At 37.4% G+C, this 20,977-nt stretch overlaps 1 protein-coding gene across 1 annotated transcript in view; it reads right to left on the bottom strand.

Moving 5' to 3' along the window:
- The window catches only part of LAMA2 (laminin subunit alpha 2), a 707,066-nt gene that overhangs the window by 522,201 nt on the left and 163,888 nt on the right, over nt 1-20,977 (bottom strand). The window contains exon 3 of the mRNA XM_070376649.1: nt 16,478-16,590. Coding sequence (XP_070232750.1) covers nt 16,478-16,590 — 113 coding nt within the window. The remainder of the gene's footprint in view (nt 1-16,477; nt 16,591-20,977) is intronic.

Raw genomic sequence — 20,977 nt, 5'->3', positions numbered from 1 at the left:
AAACAAAACAAATACATATTTTCTTTCTAATAGAAAAACTGTAAGAGCTGAATAAAATACTAAAAACAGCTGTTTTAAGGCATCACAGAGTAAACACAGCAGCCAGACTTGATTAAAGAGACACAAATCAAGATGAGCTGGGCATTTTCCTCTACATCTTCAAAGCTCTACAAAGTTACATCCTAGAGCTTGCCTCAGTCTCACAGGATGAAAAGATGAACACCGAAGATCAAGGTTATGAAGTCAGCTAGCATGTGAAGAGCCATGAGCCATAGAGAAATAAACCTCACATTCTGCTCAGCTTTTGTCTTCAAGAGATTTGACAAGTTAAGTGGTAAAGGAGCCAGAAGATAAACACCATGCAAAAATTAACTCACAAGAGGTAAAAAGCCAAGCAGATCTTTGGTAAGTTTCACAGAGCTGAGAAGACAAAAGTTAAAGCTCAGAGTCTGCCAATAAAAAAAGAAAAACCTTTCAATTATGAACCCTGGAAGTTCTACCCATAGAAATAAGGGAAAATCAGAAGTAGCCATCAAAATTCCTGATCAAGCCACAAAAATCTAAATAGCTGATTCAATCAAGGCAATCTGATCCTACTCCAACTCTTGCCAGAATGAAAATAAAGTCATTTAAGAGAATTTTTAGAAAATTTCAGACACAATATATATTACTTAAAATTAAAAAAAAAACTACCAAGCTTTCCATGAACCAGTTAACCAAGAAGGGAGAAAAAGAAAATAGAAACACACTCACACATGTTTCAAATGTTAGTAATCAGAAATGTAATTAAAAATAACTATAATTAATGTGTTCCAGATGACTAAATGAAAAAGTAGACTGGAATCAATTTTTAAAGTGTCAAATGGAAACTCTAGAACTGGAAAATAGATTTATTGAAATTAAGAATTCAGTAAATGCATTTAATAGAAGATGAGATCAAACAAAAGAAAGCATTAATATACTGAAAAAATAGGACACCAGAATATGTATAAAGAAAGCCTGAGAGAGAGAAAAGAAGAAAATCAAGACAAGTATAAAATATATAATGCACATTAGGAAAAATTTAACATATGTGTATCTGAAGTCCCAGAAATAGAAGAGAAAAAGTGGACAGGAACACCAATTGAGGAAATACTGGCTGGGAGATTAACAAACCAGAGAAATACATCAACCATAGAATCTAGAAGGTTTTGAATCCCAACCAGTTTATTTATACAAATGAAATCATTCCTAAACACACTGTAGTAAAACTTGTAAAACAAAAGACAAAGACATAAAACCTTCAAAGTAAAAAAAAAAGACACCTTCCTTTCAAAGAAGAAGCAATGAGACGCTTACTGACTTCACCATATAAATTATCAAAGTCAGGCAATGATGATACAAAATTGTAAAAGTGTTGGCAAAAACTTCTAAATTATAATTTTATTCCTAATGAAATATATAAATCAAAATTAAAGGGAAAATAAACACTTTTGGGAAAAAAATTGAGAGGATCTGTCACCAGCACATCATCAAAAAGTAAAAAGAGGAAAATGACCTTATACAAAAGTATACTAACAAAAGAATTAACAAAGAGCAACAGAAAAAGTTAAACATGTTTTTAAAATTAAATGAATATGGCTTATTTATGATAGTGTAATGACTACTTCTGGAGCTTAATATATACATAGGATTAAACACACCAGAACTATAGGTCACAATCTAACTGGAGTGAGGGAAAATGGGGGGTGAGTGGAGAGTATAGAGTTAAAATGTCATAAGGTCTTTTGCCTTGTCTGGGAAGTGGTAAAAGTACCAATTTATAGCAAGTTCTGAAATCAAAAATGCATGCTGTAATATTTATGGTAATTAATGCAAGTAATAAAAGATTGCATTGGATCTTTTATTAATAATTTATAATAATTTTTAATAATAATTTAATGAAAGAAGAAATAGAGTAAATGGGAAAAAATCTTCAATATCTAAAAAAACTAAAGTCAGATGGAAAAATATGACAAAAATAAGATAAACAGAAAACAAATGGGAATATGGCATTTTGAACCCAAATATTAATAGTGATTGATATTAAATGCAAACAATTAAATATCCAATTTAAAGGCAGTGACCACTAGACTAGTTAAATAAACAATTCAGCTACATACTGCTTACAACAGACACTTCTTAAATATAAAGACCCCAGAGTAAACCAAAAAATCTATTTTGTGTAAACACTAACAAAGGAAGCCAGTGAAGCTCCAAAAGTAAACCTTACACATGGTAACATATATGTTTCAATCCTAGGCTCTCAAATGGAAGATTTACTCTTGTAGCTTCACTAGCTTCCTTTTTGTTAGTGTTTACATAATATAGTTTTTTGGGTTCATTATATGGTCTTTATATTGAAGGCATATATGTTGTGAGTAGTATGTAGTTGAATTGTTTATTTATCCAGGGAGGTTGCTGTATAACACAGGGAGGTCAACCCAGTGCACTGCGACGACCTAGAGGGATGGGAATGGGTGGGGGTAAAGGGAGGTTCAAGAGGGAGGGGACATAATTTCTTCAAGTTGCATGCCAAGTGAACTTTATAGGTAGCCTTCAAATACCCCAACAATCAAGCTGTTTTTGAACTGTTGAACCAGCTTTACTTTTGCTTTTTTAAGTCACGCTCATTACAATTCTAGCCCATTTGTTCTCTGTGCTGTTCTTAGTCACTTAGTTGTGTCCAGCTCTTTGTGACCCCATGGACTTTAATCTGCCAGGCTCCTCTGTCCATGGGGATTCTCCAGGCTAGAATACTGGAGTGTGTTGCCATTCCCTTCTCCAGGGGATCTTCCCAACCCAGGGATCAAACCCAGGTTTCCCCCATTGCAGGAGAATTCTTTACCATCTGAGCCATCAGGGAAGCCCATGTTTACTAAAGTGGGTAGCCTATCTCTTTCCCACAGGATCTTCCAGACCCAGGAATTGAACCAGGGTCTTCTGCATTATAGGTGGATTCTTTACCAGCTGAGTTACCAGGGAAGCCTATTTGTTCTCTGCTCAGAATCATTACCAGTGTAGAAGGCCAGGAAGTATTACTTACTATCAACTACTGTGTGGTAGCATACTGGCTACTTGCCTATATTACGTCACTTCATTCTTATAACAGTCTTCTTCGGAAAGAAGTCGTGCTATTAATTCTATTTTCCATATGAGCAAATTGAGGAGCATAAAAGTAGGACAATTTACCAAATGAAGATGAACTTACAAGTGATAGATCGGGAAACAGAAGTGGGCAAAATTATATCTACTCCTTCCTAGCCTCATACTCATCCTTCTTGCCATTTTTGTATTTTTAAGACTCAGGATCATACTGAAAACAAGTATTATCTACAAATTAAAACACACATGCTATCACATAACTTAAATATATAGTTAAATATATAGTCAACTTCTAGGAAAAAACCTCTAATTTATATGTGCATATGGTGCAAGAACGGAGAAGGCAATGGCACCCCACTCCAGTACTTTTGCCTAGAAAATCCCATGGACAGAGGAGCCTGGTAGGCTGCAGACCATGGGGTCGCTAGAGTCAGACATGACTGAGCGACTTCACTTTCACTTTTCACTTCCATGCATTGGAGAAGGCAATGGCAACACACTCCAGTGTTCTTGCCTGGAGAATCCCAGGGACGGGAAGCCTGGTGGGCTGCCGTCTATGGGGTCGCACAGAGTTGGACATGACTAAAGCGATGCAGCAGCAGCAGCAGCATGATGCAAGGAGATCCAACCAGTCCATTCTGAAGGAGATCAGCCCTGGGATTTCTTTGGAAGGAATGATGCTAAAGCTGAAACTCCAGTACTTTGGCCACCTCAAGAGAAGAGTTGACTCATTGGAAAAGACTCTGATGCTGGGAGAGATTGGGGGCAGGAGGAAAAGGGGACGACAAAGGACGAGATGGCTGGATGGCATCACTGACTCAATGGACGTGAGTCTGAGTGAACTCCGGGGGTTGGTGATGGACAGGGAGGCCTGGCATGCTGCGGTTCACGGGGTCGCAGAGAGTCGGACCGACTGAGCCACTGACCTGACTGACTGATGGTGTATAACTGGGCTTCACTGGTGGCTCAGATAGCAAAGAATCCACCTGCATTGCAGAGACCTGGGTTCTATCCCTTGCTTGGGAAGATTCCCTGTAGAAGGGCATGGCAACCTACTCCAGTATTCCTGCCTGGAGAATTCCATGGACAGAGGAGCTTGCTGGGCTACAGTCCATGGGATCGCAGGGTCAGACATGACTGAATGACTAACCACAGTATATAATGTATAACTATATATAATTATTATAGTAAGTGAAAACTAGACTCCAAGAATATAGCAGGAGAATACACACTAATCCACCAACATGAGGAAATAGTTGTATTTCATGTGTGGAAGTCATCAGACAGTTGTGAAATATTGTCCATGTTCAGTCTATTTTAGGCAGTCCTGTTCAGACTTTTCATAACAGAATCAGTATGATTTAAAATTTTTAACAGATAGTTTCCCACAGATATTTAACAGATCTTTTCATCATGTATTATTATCTCTATTTTTAAATAAACAATTCTCTAAGTTACGCCCTGGCTTCAAGAATCATTTCCCAGGGCAGTCATCTTGACACTATTTGAAAGAGGACCTGCATCTCCAAAAAATTTACAGTTTCATGATGTTGCAAGAATTTATTAGCTATTTACATCAAAACACAAAATATCCTTTGTCTAGAATCTTGTTTAAACAGCACTCTGATGGCATTTTCCCCCTTATATACATTTTTCCACTAGAAAATTTTAAAATATCAATTAAAAAATTACAGTTCTAGACTTCTGTGTTACAAAGGAAGACTTAAAATTTATTAAAAATTAAAATCTGCTTTACCCAAATAAAGCTATAAATGTGGTAAAGTCACACAGATTATGGCAAATATGACTGAAATTTAGAACATGTTTAGTAAAAGGATTAGTAAGAAAACTTACTTCATGCTGTTTAACCTGAGACTTAAAGGAAAAAGCATACATTTAAAAATGCACAGCATGTTTTATCATAAGAAACACAGTGAGAATATTTCTTCAAGTATCAGCTTTAATAAAATTCTTACACTATGAGTTGATGTTTTAACTGTTTATTCATTCAATCATTTAGTCATTTAATATAAATCTATAAAATATAATATAAATATATAGAATATCTCTTATATGTTGAGTACTACTCCAAGGGTTTAGAATGTGGCAATTCAAAAACAAAAAAGAAAAAAGTATCTCCACTCTCATGAAAATTTTAAAAGGCGAGATAAACAACATTCAACATAAATACAGATGGTCCTAGACTTACTATGCTTCACTTCAGACTTTGGATTTGGAACTTTTCCAGCCTTGAGATAAGTGGAATGATGCTCTCTTATGATGCTGAACAGGGCCATGAACAGCAAGTCACAAGTCAGTCACAGGATCAGGAGAGTAAGAAACTGATACACTTAGTAACCACACTCTGAACGCACACAACCATTCTGTTCTTCATTTTCAGTACAGCATTCAATAAATTACTGGTGAAATATTTAACACTTTATTATAAGGAATGCCTGTGTTAGGTGATTTTTTCAGTGTGTGTTCTGAGCATGTTTAAGGCAGGCTCAGCTGAGCTATGATGTTTGGTAAGTTAGGTGTGTTAAATGCATTTTCAGCCTATAATATTTTCAATTTGTTATTGGTTTATTGGAATGCGATCTCATAAGTTGAGGAAAAGCTATAAAAAAAATATGCAGTAAGTTAGGCAGCCAAGTTAGTAAGTTAGATAGCCATTATTTCATAGCAAATACATAGGGAAAAAGTAGAAACAGTGGCATATTTTATTTTACTGGGCTCCAAAATCACTGTGGATGGTGACTGCAGCCACTAAACTAAAAGATGCTTGCTCCTTGGAAGAAAAGCTATGACAAAACAAGAGGGTGTATTAAAAAGCTGAGACAGCACCTTGCCAACAAAGGTACATATAGTCAAAGATATGGTTTTTCTAGTAGTCATGTACAGATTAAGCATTAGACCACAAAGAACGCTGAGTACCAAAGAATTGATGCTTACAAACTGTGGTGCTGGAGAAGACTCTTGAGAGTTCCTTGGACAGCAAGGAGATCAAACCAGTCAATCCTAAAGGAAATCAATGCTGGATATTCATTGAAAGCTGAGGCTCCAATACTTTGGCCACTTGATGTGAAGAACCGACCAACTGGAAAAGATCCTAATGCTGGGAAAGATTGAGGGCAAGAGGAGAAGGGGGCAACAGAGGATGAGATGGTTGGATGGCAGCACCGACTCAATGGACATGAGTTTGAGCAGACTCTGGGAGACAGTGAAGGAAAGGGAAGCCTGACGTGCTGCAGTCCTTGGGTCATAAAGAGTTGGACATGACTGAGCAAATGAACAAGATAGCCATGAATTTTATGCAGAAAAATAAAGCAGGGAAATGAGTTAGTAAGTAGGGAGGGGTTTGCAAGTTTAAGTCAGATTATCAAGGAAATTCCTGCAAAGAACAGGATATTTGAGTAAAAATCCAAAGGAAATAGGGAAACAGACTATATGAAAATAGAGGAAAATTATTCCAGATAGAAGAAACAGCAAGTGCAAAGGATTTCAAGAGCCAGTAAAGTAGCCAGTGGAGTAACTGGAAAGGGGAGATTGAGACCAGAGATGAAAGCAGGTAAGGTAAAGAGCCTATAAATCCATGTGGGTAATTGTGCTTTTTCCATCAAGTACCATTAAAGCTTTTGTGAAAGGAGTGATCTGATCTGATTTTGTAAGATCTGATCTGATTTTGTGCTAAGATCAATGTGAGTGCAGTGTTGAAAGTAAAGTGAAGGGGAGACAACCAGAACTAATGTTCTGCATAAAACAGTAAAGCTGGTAGTCACCTTTATTAGAGATTTAAAAGAACGAAAAGAAATATAGCACTACGTCGTGTCTGACTCCTGTGATCCCATGAACGGTAGCCTGCCAGGCTCCTCTGTCCATGGGATTCTCCAGGCAAGAATACTGGAGTGGGTTGCCATTTCCTCTCCAGGGGAACTTCCCAACCCAGGAATTGAACCCAGGTCTCCCACATTGCAGGGAGATGCTTTACCAACTGAGCTACACAGGAAAGCAGTGATTAACAGGTTAGCACAAATTTATTTAGAGAGAGAATAGGCTTTCTAATTAACCACATATCCTACTTGTGACATGAATCAATGATCTTAAAAAAACACTAAAGTAAGGAACTGTGAATTTAATTATATTCTGCTATACTAAACAAGACGTGTCATATAGGAAATTTTGAATGTGTAGATTATAATCTCCACTATAGTTATATATTCATCAATTTAGCAGTGACACAAATAATACCAAGAAAAAAATTCAGTGATTTGAAGAGCAATCATGAACCATACTTTCATCACATCTGCTGAATTCCTGACAGATGCTGAGTGCCATGAGGGGTAGAAACAGTCTGTGAACGCTGTCCTCAAGAATGTGCAATCTAGCAGGTCTCCAAGAGACAGATCAAATAGACTTTGTTGAAGAGAATCATATTCAAACGGGACTATGTAAATCTTGCCTGACTTTTTAATATATCACATGTGTGTCTTCCTTATTTATAGATGTGTGTATGCTCAGTCACGCCTGCCTCTTTGAGATCCCGTGGACTGTAGCCTGCCAGGTTCCTCTGTCCATGGAATTTTCCAGGCCAGAATACTGGAGTGGGTTGCCATTTCCTACTTCAGGAGATCTTCTCAGCCCAGGGATTGAACTCGCTTCTCCTCCATCTCTTGCACTGGTAGGAAGATTCTTTACCACTGAGCCATCTAAGAAGCCCTTTAATTTATATAAAGGGATATTAAATGCACGAATATCATTTACAACCCGTTTCTACCTGTTAACTGTACCTATCCTATGCTTTTCATGCTTTATTATTACATAAGGGATTAATTACATTAACAGTTCAAGAAAAAATGGTTCTATGTAATTCACAAGAGTCCCTGTTGGTTCTGTGGTAAAGAATCTGAATGCCAGTGCAGGAGACATGGGTTCAATCCCTGAGTCAGGAAGATGCCCTGGAGAAGGAAATGGCAACCCACTCCAGTGTTACTGTCTGGGAAATCCCATGGACAGTGAAGCCTGGTAGGCCACAGTCATGGGGTCGCAAAAGAGTCAGACATGACTGAGTGACTAAACAACAACAGCATACTATTCACACAGATTTCAAAACTATAGTAATATTTATATAGAAATATTAATTCAATCTCCTCTAAAGCATAGCTGTCTTTTTAAACTGTTAACCAGTCTCACTATATATGGTTCTATAAGGTCAATGAATAAAATATTCAGGTCAATAAGATATAGAGTTGACCTCTGCAGTTGGAAGACAATTTTTCTTGACAAATGTATTTTTAGTTTTGGGGGATAAATCAGGAAGAGAAGGGAATTACTTATTGAAATAATGGAGATTCCCACATAACTAATTCTGTGGCATACCTGGATTATATAGGAATGAATATGAATCTGGTTTTTAAAGGTCTTTTAAAAAGCTGCCCCTCTGTGTTTTAACCTACTTGCCAATCAACTCTCTTCCTAAACAAACCAAAGGGCAGATCTAAGAAACTGGCCAGATTTTAAAAAGAAACAAAATGAGATCAGATATTCTAACACATATTATAGTGAAAATCTGGTTGGATAGACATCTTATTAATCTTTGCCATTATACTGGGGATTTTTTTTTCAAGTTTATGCTGATACTAGGTTGTTTACAATAACTGTAATTGTCAGATGGAATTTAGTTGTTACATTGCTATTATCCTTATTTCAATTTCTTGCCATGATGTTATAATATTTATTTTGCTAATCTAGAACTCGGGGTACCAGCATGATTAAATTATTTGCTCAATATATGATGTGAGTAAATAGTAGAATTGGGAAAAATTAATAATTCCATAATAATAAAAACCTAAATTTGTAAAATAAGTACCTACTTTCTTCTCAGTAAGTATTATATTTTTTTTCTAATACTTACCTTGAATGTTAAAATACCAGAGAAATTCCCCAGTATAATCTGTAATGATGCAATCAAGGAAATGTAGTGGTGACTGCTATTTAAAATAGCAATTTATTAAAAGTATTTCATAGAGAAGCCAACTATATATCAATGACAAAAAAAAACCCAAAAAACTGGCCCTTGTTGAAATTCATGCATTTCAAAATAAAAAGGAGAACTAATAAATGGTCAAACCTCTTGCCGAATCAATGGCAAATAAACATTTAGTGATATTTACCTATTCATTATAAAACTGATGCCCTTGTCTCCCAGCTGAATAATAGCCATATAATGATGAATAACCTCTTAATCCTTCATGCTGTAGGTGAAAAAGACTGAAGTTATGCTATTTTGAAGACATGCTGAAGTGTAGTAGAAAATGAGATGTTTTATGACAAAAGAGATGTTGGCTGTACTTTCCCATATAACTGAGAGGATAATCTGGTATTTCTTGAACCCAAACAATGTATGGACCCCTTGACACTATATATCAAAAATTTTCCCTAAATTAGGTCTTCAGATGCCAATTTAGTAAATACTGGCATAGTTTGGAGTCCGAATTCAGACAACTCAGGATGAAATTCCAGTCCTACCTGTAACAGACTTTATTAAAAGGCCAAGTCACTTAACTTTTTAAAGTCTCAGCATTCTTCAACTATTAAAAGGGATAATAATACTAGCTACCTTATAGGCTAATTGTGAGAAACAAATGAAGTAATAAAGATGTCCACATTTTCTATGTTGCCAATGCATTATAATATGCCTTCCTGCAGCTTTGCTCCTTAATTGAATAGGTTCTAAGAACCTATTCAGTTTGTTACTCAAAGCCTGACGCCAAACAAGAGGTCTAAAGCCCTTTCCTGTCTGTGGAATTCCCGTATAACATCTGGTAACAAAACCTGTTTAGCTTTTTATATCATTAAATCATTGCCTAAATTAAAACCTTGAGACAAGCAGAAATAAGGATGTATTTTATTTTGTAAATTGCTTTCCCCTTCTCTTGAACACATGATGAGTTGATTTACAGGCGGTAAGAAGGGCTGAAGTGAATAAGGACATGGGTGGGTGCCATCTGGGGTTATGAGACCATATGAGGACACATCTCTATACCACTTCCACCAGGTGTATTTCAGACAGGTAAATCGATCTTATAAACATATTTCTGCCACTTGTTATGAAGACTGAACCATAAAAGATGTCTGAGTATTCGCTCAACTTAAGGCCATTAAACGAAAGAGATAAATGAAAGAATAGGAAAACAAGTCCACAATACCTCTTGAGATACCATGTGGGAATGTATGAGGGGAGATGCAAAGAAAATGGGAAAATTGAAATAACTTTGTTGAAAAAATGGGTTTTCAGATGCACACTTTGACCTGTCAAATTAATAATGGTCAGTATATTGAATAAAAATGATTTAGTAAAAACTTGTGACTGCATCATTCAGTTATAAATTACAAGGAAAAAATGCTACTCTTTTTAATAACAAATACAGGCATACTTTGGAGATGCTGCAGGTTCAATTCCAGACCACTGCAATAAGGTGAATATTTCAATGAAGTGAGTCATATGAATTTTTTTGGTTTCCTAGTGCATATAAAAGTTTACACTATATTGAAGCCTATTAAGTGAGCAACAATACTGTGTCTAAAAAAAAAACAAACCATATCTCAATTTTAAAATACTTTATTGCTAAAAAAATGCTAAATATATCTGATCCTTCAGTGAGTCACCATCTTTTTGCTGGTATTGAGTCTCGATTGGAAGTTAATGGCTGCTGAATATCAAGGTAGTGGTTGCTGAAGGTTGGGGTGGTTGTGGCAATTTCTTAAAATAAGACAACACTGCTGCATTGATTTACTCTTCCTTTCATGAACAATTTCTCTGTAGCATGCAATGCTATTTGATAGCATGTCACCCAAATGCTTTCAAAACTGGAGGCAATCCTTTCAAACACTGCTGCTACTTTGTCAACTAAGATATGTAATATTCTAATTCCTTCTTTTGTCATGTCAACACTCCTTACAACATTGTCACCAGGAGTAGATTCCATGTCAGGGAACCAGTTTCCTTGGTCATCCATAAAAAGCAACTCCCCATCTGTTAATCATGAGGTTGCAGGAATTCAATCACATCTGAAGCTCCATTTCTAATTCCAGTTCTCTTGCTATTTCCACCTCATCTGTAGTTACTTTCTCTAGTAAAGTCTTGAACTGCTCCAAGTCATCCATTAGGGTTAAAATCAACTTCTTCCAAACTCCTATCAATGTTGATATTTTGAGCTCTTCCTATGCATCACTAATTTCTTGCTGCCATCTAACATGTTGAATCCTTTCCAAAATTTTCAATTTATTTTGCCCTGATACATCAGAAGAATCACTATCTATGACAGCTATAGTCTTACAAAAGATATTTCTTAAATAATAATACATAGAAGTTGAAATGATTCCTTGATCCATGGACTGCATAATGGATCTTGTGTTAGCAAGCATGAAAACCACATAAATCTTACTGTACATGTCTATCAGAGCTCTTGGGTGACTAGATGTGTTGTCAATGAGCAGTAATATTATGAAAGAATCTTTTTTTTTCTAGCAATAGTTCTCAACAGTAGGCTTAAAATATTCAGTTAACCACCTTGAAAACAGCTTGCAATCATCTAGGCTTTGTTGTTCCATTTATAGAGCACAGGCATAGTATTAATAGATTAAACACGATTCACATGGGCCCTGGGATTTCTGGAATGGTAAATGGGCATTGGCCTTACCTTCAAGTCACTGGCTACATTAGCCCTTACAGGCTAAGAGAAAGCCAGCCTGTCCTTTAAAGATTTTAAAGCCATGTATTGACTTCTTGTCTCTAGCTATAAAAGTCCTAGATGGCATTTTCTTCCAATAGAAGACTATTGAAAATCTGTTGCCCCTATTTTCATGATTATCCTCTGCATAACTTGCTGCAGCTTGCATCTCATCTATATCAGCATTTGCTGCTTTACCTGACACTTACATGTTATGGATATGCCTTCTTTCTTTAAACCTCATAAATCATTCTCTACTGGCTTCACAGCTTTGTTCTGCAGCTTCCTCACTTCTCTCAGCCTCTGTACAATTGAACAGAGCTAGGGCAGTGTTGGAGAAGACTCTTGAGAGTCCCTGGGACTGCAAGGAGATCCAACCAGTCCATCCTAAAGGAGATCAGTCCTGGGAGTTTATTGGAAGGACTGATGCTGAAGCTGAAACTCCAGTACTTTGGCCACCTCATGTGAAGAGTTGACTCATTGGAAAAGACCCTGATGCTGGGAGAGTTTGGGGGCACGAGGAGAAGGGGACGACAGAGGATGAGATGGCTGGATGGCATCACTGACTCGATGGACATGAGTTTGGGTAAAATCCGGGAGTTGGTGATGAACAGGGAGGCCTGGCGTGCTGCAATTCATGTGGTTGCAAAGAGTCAGACGCGACTGAGTGACTGAACTGAATTGAGGGCCTAGCTCTGGATTAGGCTTTGGCTTAAGGGAAGGCTGGTCTCCCACATAGAAGGCAGATTCTTTACCATCTGAGCCACCAGGACGCCCTATAAAGAAGAGGCAGGGTAATGTATGAAGTTCTAGTGACTGCTCATGTGGGTTTAGTGACAGAGGTATGTAAATGTGTGTCAGTGTGGGGAGAATCAGAGCAGTATGAGTTCTGGAATATGCTAGTGAGTGTCAGAATATGCTAGTGAGTGTCAGAATATTGTAAAGATAGTGTGTTCCTGAGTGCCTGAGATTTGTTGAGGTTCCAGGCAATGGCACCCCACTCCAGTACTCTTGCCTGGAAAATCCCATGGACGGAGGAGCCTGGTGGGCTGCAGTCCATGGGGTCGCACAGAGTCGGACACGACTGAAGTGACTTAGCAGCATAGCTAGTTTGATCTGTCAAGATCAATAAAATGTTCACAGGTCAGCAATAATGCTACCTTGCTTCCTAATCATTTGTGTATTCATTGCAGTGGCACTTTTAGTTTCCTTTAAAAACTTATCCTTTGCATTCAAAACTTGACTAACTGTTGCAAGAGGACTAGCCTTCTGCCTATCTTGGCTTTTGACATGCCTTTCTCATTAAGCTTATTTAATTCTAGCTTTTGATTACAAAGTGAGAGATATGCAACTGTTCCTTTCATTTGAACACTCAGAAGCTATTGCAAGGTTATTAACTGCAGGGTTAGTAATTTCAATGTTTTATGTCTCAGGCAATAGAAAGGCCCAAAGAGAGGAAGAGAGATGAGGAAATGACTGATTAGTGAGCAGTCAGAACACATGCAACAGTTACTAAATTCATCTTCTTATATACAACCATGGTTCATGGACCCCAAAAAGTTGTAATAGACCTTGCTGGTCCGCCCCCTCCACCTGACCCGGCTCATCTCACGAGGTCTGGGTGAAGAGGTTTCTCCCCCTACTTGCATCACCAGGTTGGCATCTTTGGGGAGCTGTGGCTTTGGCACCTGGAACACAACGCCCCTTGCCACTGTGTCATGTGCTCTGTCGTACCCTCTGCCTCTGGGGTAACGAGCATCCCTGCTGTGGCCACCTTACCTAGGGTGAGTCCCACGGAAGGAAGGCTGCTGGCTTCCTTTGCCTTCATATCCTCTGCCCTAGGGTACCAGAGCCCAGGCCTCCATGTATGGCTTGGGCAGAGCGTCAGCCACGTTGTAAGCACCTCTACAAGCAGCCACATTTGGGGAAATGGAATGGAGGAAAGGACATTGAATGAGAAGTCTCATCATCAGGGCTGCAGTCTTAACTTGGCACAAGCCAGGGGTGCAAGGGTATTTCTTCCTCCACCTGAGTCACAGAATGAAGATGATGCAGAGGAAGGCCACAGCTGACTCTTACAATCACGTTGCAAGAGTGAGAAAAAAATCCTTTGTGAGATCAAGCCCTGAGCCTTTGGAGTGGGAGCACTGACTCCAAGACCCTAGACTACCAGAGAACTAACCCTACGGAGTATCAAAGAGTGAGAACTCACACAAAGGAAACCAGTTGAATACAAGATCTGGCATCACCCAACCACCCTGTGCAGGACGCCTCTAAACAAGCTCACTGCAGGTGGGTTCCTTACCACTAGGGCCATCTGGGAAACCCTTACTCATTTTCTACTCATCCAAAAAAACAGTTGTAATAGCAACATCAAAGCTCACCGATCACAGATTACATATCAAATATAATGATAATGGAAAAGTTTGGAATACTGAAAGAATTACCAAAATATGACACAGAGACATGAGGTGAACAGATACAGTTGGGAAAATGGTGCCAAGAGATTTGTTGGCCACAGAGTTGTCACAATCCTCCAGTTTTTAAAAAAAGAAAAAAAAAATGAAATGCCTGTGAAACACAATAAAATGAATCACAATCAAATGAGCTCTGCCTGTTAACATTACTGTGGTTGAGCTCAAAAAATAGTATACATGATTTGACCAAATTATATTAATAGTTGAGTGTCTTGCTCCATGTGTGATCTAAAAGCATAGGTGGAGAGTAAACCTGAGCAATGAAACATCACTATTTATTGATTCTCTATCCCAGGAGATGACCCAAGACAATAGACAGCAGCCTCATTCCTGACTGGAAAGTTAGACGGCAACTTTGAGTGACCATACGACAGGGGACGACTGCTGTGACTGGCAAAGGACGAGCCTGTCTTTATCCAGAGAGAGATGAAGTCTGTTTTGAGGCTAGGATTTTAAGGGAATTCATGTACAAGATTTCACTGAAGCATAATTCATCAGTGTAATAGTTTGCCTGCCTTCCCTGATTGTACTATGAGACTTCCTGACAAATACTATTAACTCGAAGCTGCTATTCAGTTGCCCATATGAGTAGAAAATGAGTAAGGGCTTCCCAGATGGTGCTAGAGGCAAAGAACCCACCTGCAATGCAAGAAGATCCCCTTGAGGAGGGCATGGCAACCCACTCCCTTATTCTTGCCTGGAGAATCCCAAGGATAGAGAAGCGTGGCAGGCTACAGTCCATGGGGTTGCAGAGTCTGATACAACTGAAGCAACTTAACATGATGAGTAGAAATAAATCCACACCTGTGGGCAATTGCTACTGTACTGAGTCCCTGCCACTACCCTGCTGCTCAGGTCAAAATGAGTTCCAGATAGGTGGAAAGAGTGTCTGCCATGAGGCCCACCAAATAGCTCTTTGCAATTCTTGAATCTGGGGACCCTGGCCATAATCGGTCCTGAACCTAAGGGGGACAGTTTGTACTCCCGTTGATGACAAAGAGCATCCATTAGGGAGATGCCTAATGCCCATCTGGCCTCCTGAGAATGTAACTAAATCCCAATGGCTGGTGCATTCCTCCACTGTGACCACACATGAAAACACAACCTCTACAGTGTACAGTGTCTGTCATCAGCTATTTTAACTACATCTCCATTAACCCCAAACTCCTCTGCTGCTCTGCGTCCAGTGTCAGGGAGGACTGGCTGAGAGTCTTTCCTGTGCTGACTGCAGAGAGTGAGGGAGGAATAGGCTGACTTAAAGAAGTCATCTAGGCTCAATATTTCCAGTCTCAGCCTTCAGTCAATCAAAGAAAATTTGTATTTGGAATAACAGTAAAATATAGGAACATTCTTCCAGATTCCATCCTATTTGCAACCCTAGATAATTTGGGCGTATGGTTATTCTTGACTAAACATTTCGACCTGAGCTGAATATGGTGAACAGAAAGGAGAAAGAAATTAAGCATAGAAGGCACCTAGACCTGTGTGCCACAAACACACAAATTCTAACATCAACTTTTATACATCTACAACGCTTGTTACCTCATTTACTGGCCCAAGTTTAAGAATCAACTGCCACAGCTTGTTTAACTCTCAGTAATGAGAGGCAATTTACTCAAGAGCCTTGTTATTCAAGAACCTTTTAGTATACACACCATGAACAGAGTAGTAGCACTCTATTATTTTAAAAGTTAAAACATGAGAATTCCCTGGTGGTCCAGTGGTTAGGACTCCACACTTCCATTGCTGAGGGTGCAGGTTTCATCGCTGGTTGGGGAACTAAGATTCTACAAGACATGTGGTGTGACCAACAAAAATAAAATTTAAACTTTTGTAAAATTTTGTTGATCAATATTCTTATCATTAATCCTCATTAGTTAGAGGGTTAATTAGTCAGCTCCTAATTCAGTTTTAAATTCCTCATGTGAATTCATTTTAATGTGCTTTAGAAAATAAATGCCAAATATTTTTAAATAACAATATACTAAATGAATAAGTCCTTTTGTCACTGTGTCAAGAAAATAATGGAGGGTAATAAAAGAGTATCCTTTCACCCAAGAATTAGTAAGTATACAAAATAGTAAATGCAAATACAATTTCAAAGAAGAAAATGATAAAATCAATAAATAAAAAGAGGCACTATACCTGCTGTAAATCCAGCGTAATTGTAACATAATGGTATTCAATTCCATTCTTAATACTGGGACTCTGCCACCAAGTATTCTTGCCATCAATAGCATTTGTAATCGGGTGCCTCTCTATTGAATCAGCAGCAACATATAAAAGAAGAAAAGATCATATAAAGAATTTATAGCTGTTTTAACAAGCAAAAAGCAAAACGAAATTAAAACCATAACCATATGAATGTCAAACATTAAAATAATAGAAACAGAGAGCAATTTGTATCTCTAAAAGAACTGGCTTAATGTAGACTTTTTTCACAGCACTCTGCAAAGTAGTATGAAATGGTTAAACAGTTAAACTATATGAGAAGATGCTGTTCAGCACTCTGGCTATCAACTAAAATGGGCAACTTTAAAGATAACTACAGAAATTAAGTGTGAAAAATAATATTGAAATCTAATTGATGTGTCAGTCATTCACAGAAGCAAAAACTCTACTGTTTGAGCTGGCTCTAGTATGCCATCAACTTTGTGAACAGAAACATAAAATCCTGAATTGTGGTTGAAAGGTACTTGAAGATTTGCCCTTCTGACACACACATTATTACCAAGACTTGGGCAATTCAATATGTATCTGGTTTTAATATAAAATGCTGTCAAATCCATCCTATGAGGTTTTTTGCAGTCAGTCCTCAATCTGCCAACTTTGTATTTAAACCATTATTTAAAAATAAAATGAAAGATACTCCGAATCTCCCATTCAGGATGGTACCCATTCATCCCCATAATCACTAACAGTGGGGTTCTGGACAATAAAGACAAGGATAGGATGGCACATGAACCTCCATCCTACCGATAAAGCATGGGTCTTCCCTTGCCTTTACTCCAAATAGATGAGAACGGGACCCATTGTGAGAATTAAAGCAAGACTGGAGACAGAAAAGAGGAGGTGTGGATAACTGTTGCCACCTCCCTTGACAGTCCTTTCTTACAGTTCCTTCCTTCTTATAATCCTCAAAACTCACGGATTCCTTGTCTTCTCCCACTTAGTTCCATGCATCTTGCAACAGCAACCACTGCCTCTGGAATGCCAAAATTCTTGTTCCTGTTTGGTTTACAGTCATTCGTTCTTGTCTGTATCTGTGCTACTTATTTCCCAAGTAATACAAGTTCTGCTCCTAATCCGACCCAGCTCAGGAATAGGTGAGGATGGCAGGAGTGAAAGGCTGTTGAGGATGTTCGTATTTCTATTCCCAGGGCTGCAGTAAGAGTTAACTCCCTAACATTGCACTTGGAAGTCAGCCTATTTGCGTGCAGAAATGTAAACAGGGAAGAGGTTAGCTTCCTTGCTGCTCTCTGGTAAATGTGGATTAATTATTTGGAGCATCAGTCCTGAGAACTTTTATAACACTAATCCTTTGGAAGGCTGTCTCAAATGAATGGCTTAAGAATATTCTTTTATTAGAACATAATCTTTTTTTGCAAATTGAAGGAATATTTCAAATAATGAACAAACCATATTACTATGAGGAACAATCATGGACTCAATCTGTGGACATAATGCAGTAATATAGCCAGGTGTTTTAAAGATACTGGTGATGAAAGCATGTGAGATTTGAACCATGAAGCTCTGGAGAATGAGAAACTGGATAGTCCACCTGGATCCACCATTTAGCATTTAACTGCCCATGGACAAGTCACTTAAACTGTGTCATTATTGAAGTGAGGATAATAAAACTCTATTCATGGTACAAGTTCCCAAAATCTTAACTTTCAGAAAAAGTAAAAAAATATATATATATGTGAAAGAGATTTGTGGAATTGATATGACTCCAAAATATATACCAATTGTGGAGTTACATCACAATTTGTGGTATAACTCGAATCGGAGTTACAGCTCTTTATTTCTCCAAGTAATAGTAGCATCCAGACTAGTGTTGCTACTACTGCTATTTAAGATATCATCACCTGTTTCATAAAATGGAGGATGTTTAAAAACAACAATTTTGCCATGGACCAGTAAAAATATTTTGGATGGGAACTCTCAACTCACAGAGCTACCAGAAGAACATTATAGTCATTAATATTCTAACCACTATTATGTATATGCAAAAAGTGAAAGTCATTTAGTTGTATCTGACTCTTTGTAACCCCAAGGACTGTAGCTCACCAGGCTCCTTTGTCCACTGAATTCTCCAGGAAATATTGGAGCATATACATAGAATGAATTATATATATGTTCAAAATATGCAGGATTCTGAATCTTTACTGGAGATAAATTATATTTAATAAAAATTTTTAAAATAAAAACCAATCAGGCCTCAATGCAAAAGAAATCTGAGGGTAAAATAAAATAAAATCATCTTTCAAAAAGTTTATAAAAACAGAATATTTATTAAATTTGCCAATTTCAGACTGCGAACAGTTTTATTATACATTAATTTTATTAACGTAGTCTGCTATAAATTCTTTAACTGAAAGTAAAAGGTTTTTATCTTTGATTTACTTATGGTAATATGAGTTTACAGGACAAGACAAAAATAATCTATTTATATTGGTAAATTATTTAATTCAAATGAACAGCTTGATGGACTTTGTTTTCTACCACTTCTTATTATAACAGCAGTCCACTGAGATGAGAGACCTTATCTCATTAATGAAAAGCAAAATTGCTGAATAAGTTTAATAATTTAGCACTAGTTAACTTATTCTGCTGAAGACAGGGAAAGTGTTAGGTCTTTATAATAACAACAAATAGCTGAAGATAACCAAATATCAAATGGTGGTATGAGTGGGTGCTGAAATCGGCACATTAGAAATCAGAACCATAAATGAAATATTACTCCATTGCTTCTGAAGAAAAATAAATATCACAGCATATGTTCCTTAAACATCCTCCAGAACCTTCTTTCCAGATTGTGGGTTTAACATGTGATAGAAAAATACGCACACAATCACATTTCCAAACCGCACTTGTGGCTTGTAGGTAATTGTGAGAGGAGCTATCTAATTGGAAATTTTGAAATCTACCACCTCAGGTTAAATTGATATGAAAATTAGTCATGAAAAGGAAGACTGGGAGATGAATCAACAATTAACCATAATCCCTATTATGAAAGTTTAATCATAATTAATTTGCAAGTACTGATTAATTGTTGGCATATTTCCCTCATTTAAAAAGAGATAGAAACTTATAACATTCTCATAGTTACTCAAGTCAATCCAAAGGCTAACTGCAACTGAAAATTGGCAAGGGAATCGTTGATGAAGTAAAACTCAAACTGCTATTTTAATTGGAAAGCACAATCCATTAATAGCCAGGAGGTTCAAATTTCCCTTTCTTTGTGTGGTAATTAAGTACAGACCTTCCAGATTCATTCTAGCTGTTCAGTCAATTTGTGGAATTTTATCATCTGTTGCTCCAACTTTTACTAAACTATATCCATGTGGATTACTGCTATTTTTTTTAATTCTTGTGGGCTAGTATTCTTTCTAAATTTCTGATTCCAAAAACATTATTTTGAAATGTAATGAAGCATTACATTTCATTCAAAATTAATCACATGAAATAAATTTAGGCTGTGATAAGTTTTAAAAACTTACCACAAGTAAATAAAATGGGAAATGGGAAATGTAACTCATATTTGTCTTGCTTTGCTAAAACACTTATTCACTCTTTGTCTTGCCAAAATATAGATGTCTTCCACTGAGAAACAAGAGATCCTGAATATGGAACTCTGAAGAGCAGAGTGACATTCACTCAAGGACTTAACTTGGTGAATACATCTCACTCATTTTCCTAACAAAACGTCTACTCAATTATGGTCTACCTGAATCTTTGTACCTTCCTTCCATCTGTATCTGTATACACATTTCCTTCAGTTTCTCCTTTTCTGGAATGCCTTTCCCTCTAATCACAGGTAATTCAAGTTTTTAAACCCTTTCTGAGTCTGTCAACCTTCTTGGAACTCTTTTGCTACCTCAGGTCCCACTGATGTTTTCTTTCTTCAAAATTCTGTATCATTGATGACATGTACCCTAAGGTATAGACCTGAATTTACTCCCTTGAATATTTGTTAAATTGCCTTTTATACCCAAATGCTGTTTATCCTGACATTGTACTTATAGATAGGAACTATAAATACTTATATTTATATACATACATGTATAGATAGTCCTACATATATACACATACATGTATATATGCACACATACAAATACACATATATATGATTTTACAAACTTTAACTCTCTCTCTGCCCGACCCATCCTCAAAAACCCTCAACCACCCCTATTATCCCCTCCCAATCATTTCATGTCTCCAGGCTTTCTCACATTCAATGAAATCAAGGCCACCGATTCTTGCACCTTCTTCCCATGAAGCTTCATCTTCTTCCCTAATGAACCTACAATTCATAGTCCATCAATTTATTTATTTTCTAGCCTTTACCTCAATTTTCTTGTCCTGATGTTTCCCCTTACTCTGACCTCAGCTTTGGCCCATACTATTCTATACAAGAAT

Source organism: Bos mutus, chromosome 9, assembly GCF_027580195.1.
Source record: "Bos mutus isolate GX-2022 chromosome 9, NWIPB_WYAK_1.1, whole genome shotgun sequence".
NCBI classification, from domain to species: Eukaryota; Metazoa; Chordata; class Mammalia; order Artiodactyla; family Bovidae; genus Bos; species Bos mutus.
Note: the sequence above shows the minus strand (reverse complement) of the source record. Positions and strands in the feature narration are given on the sequence as shown.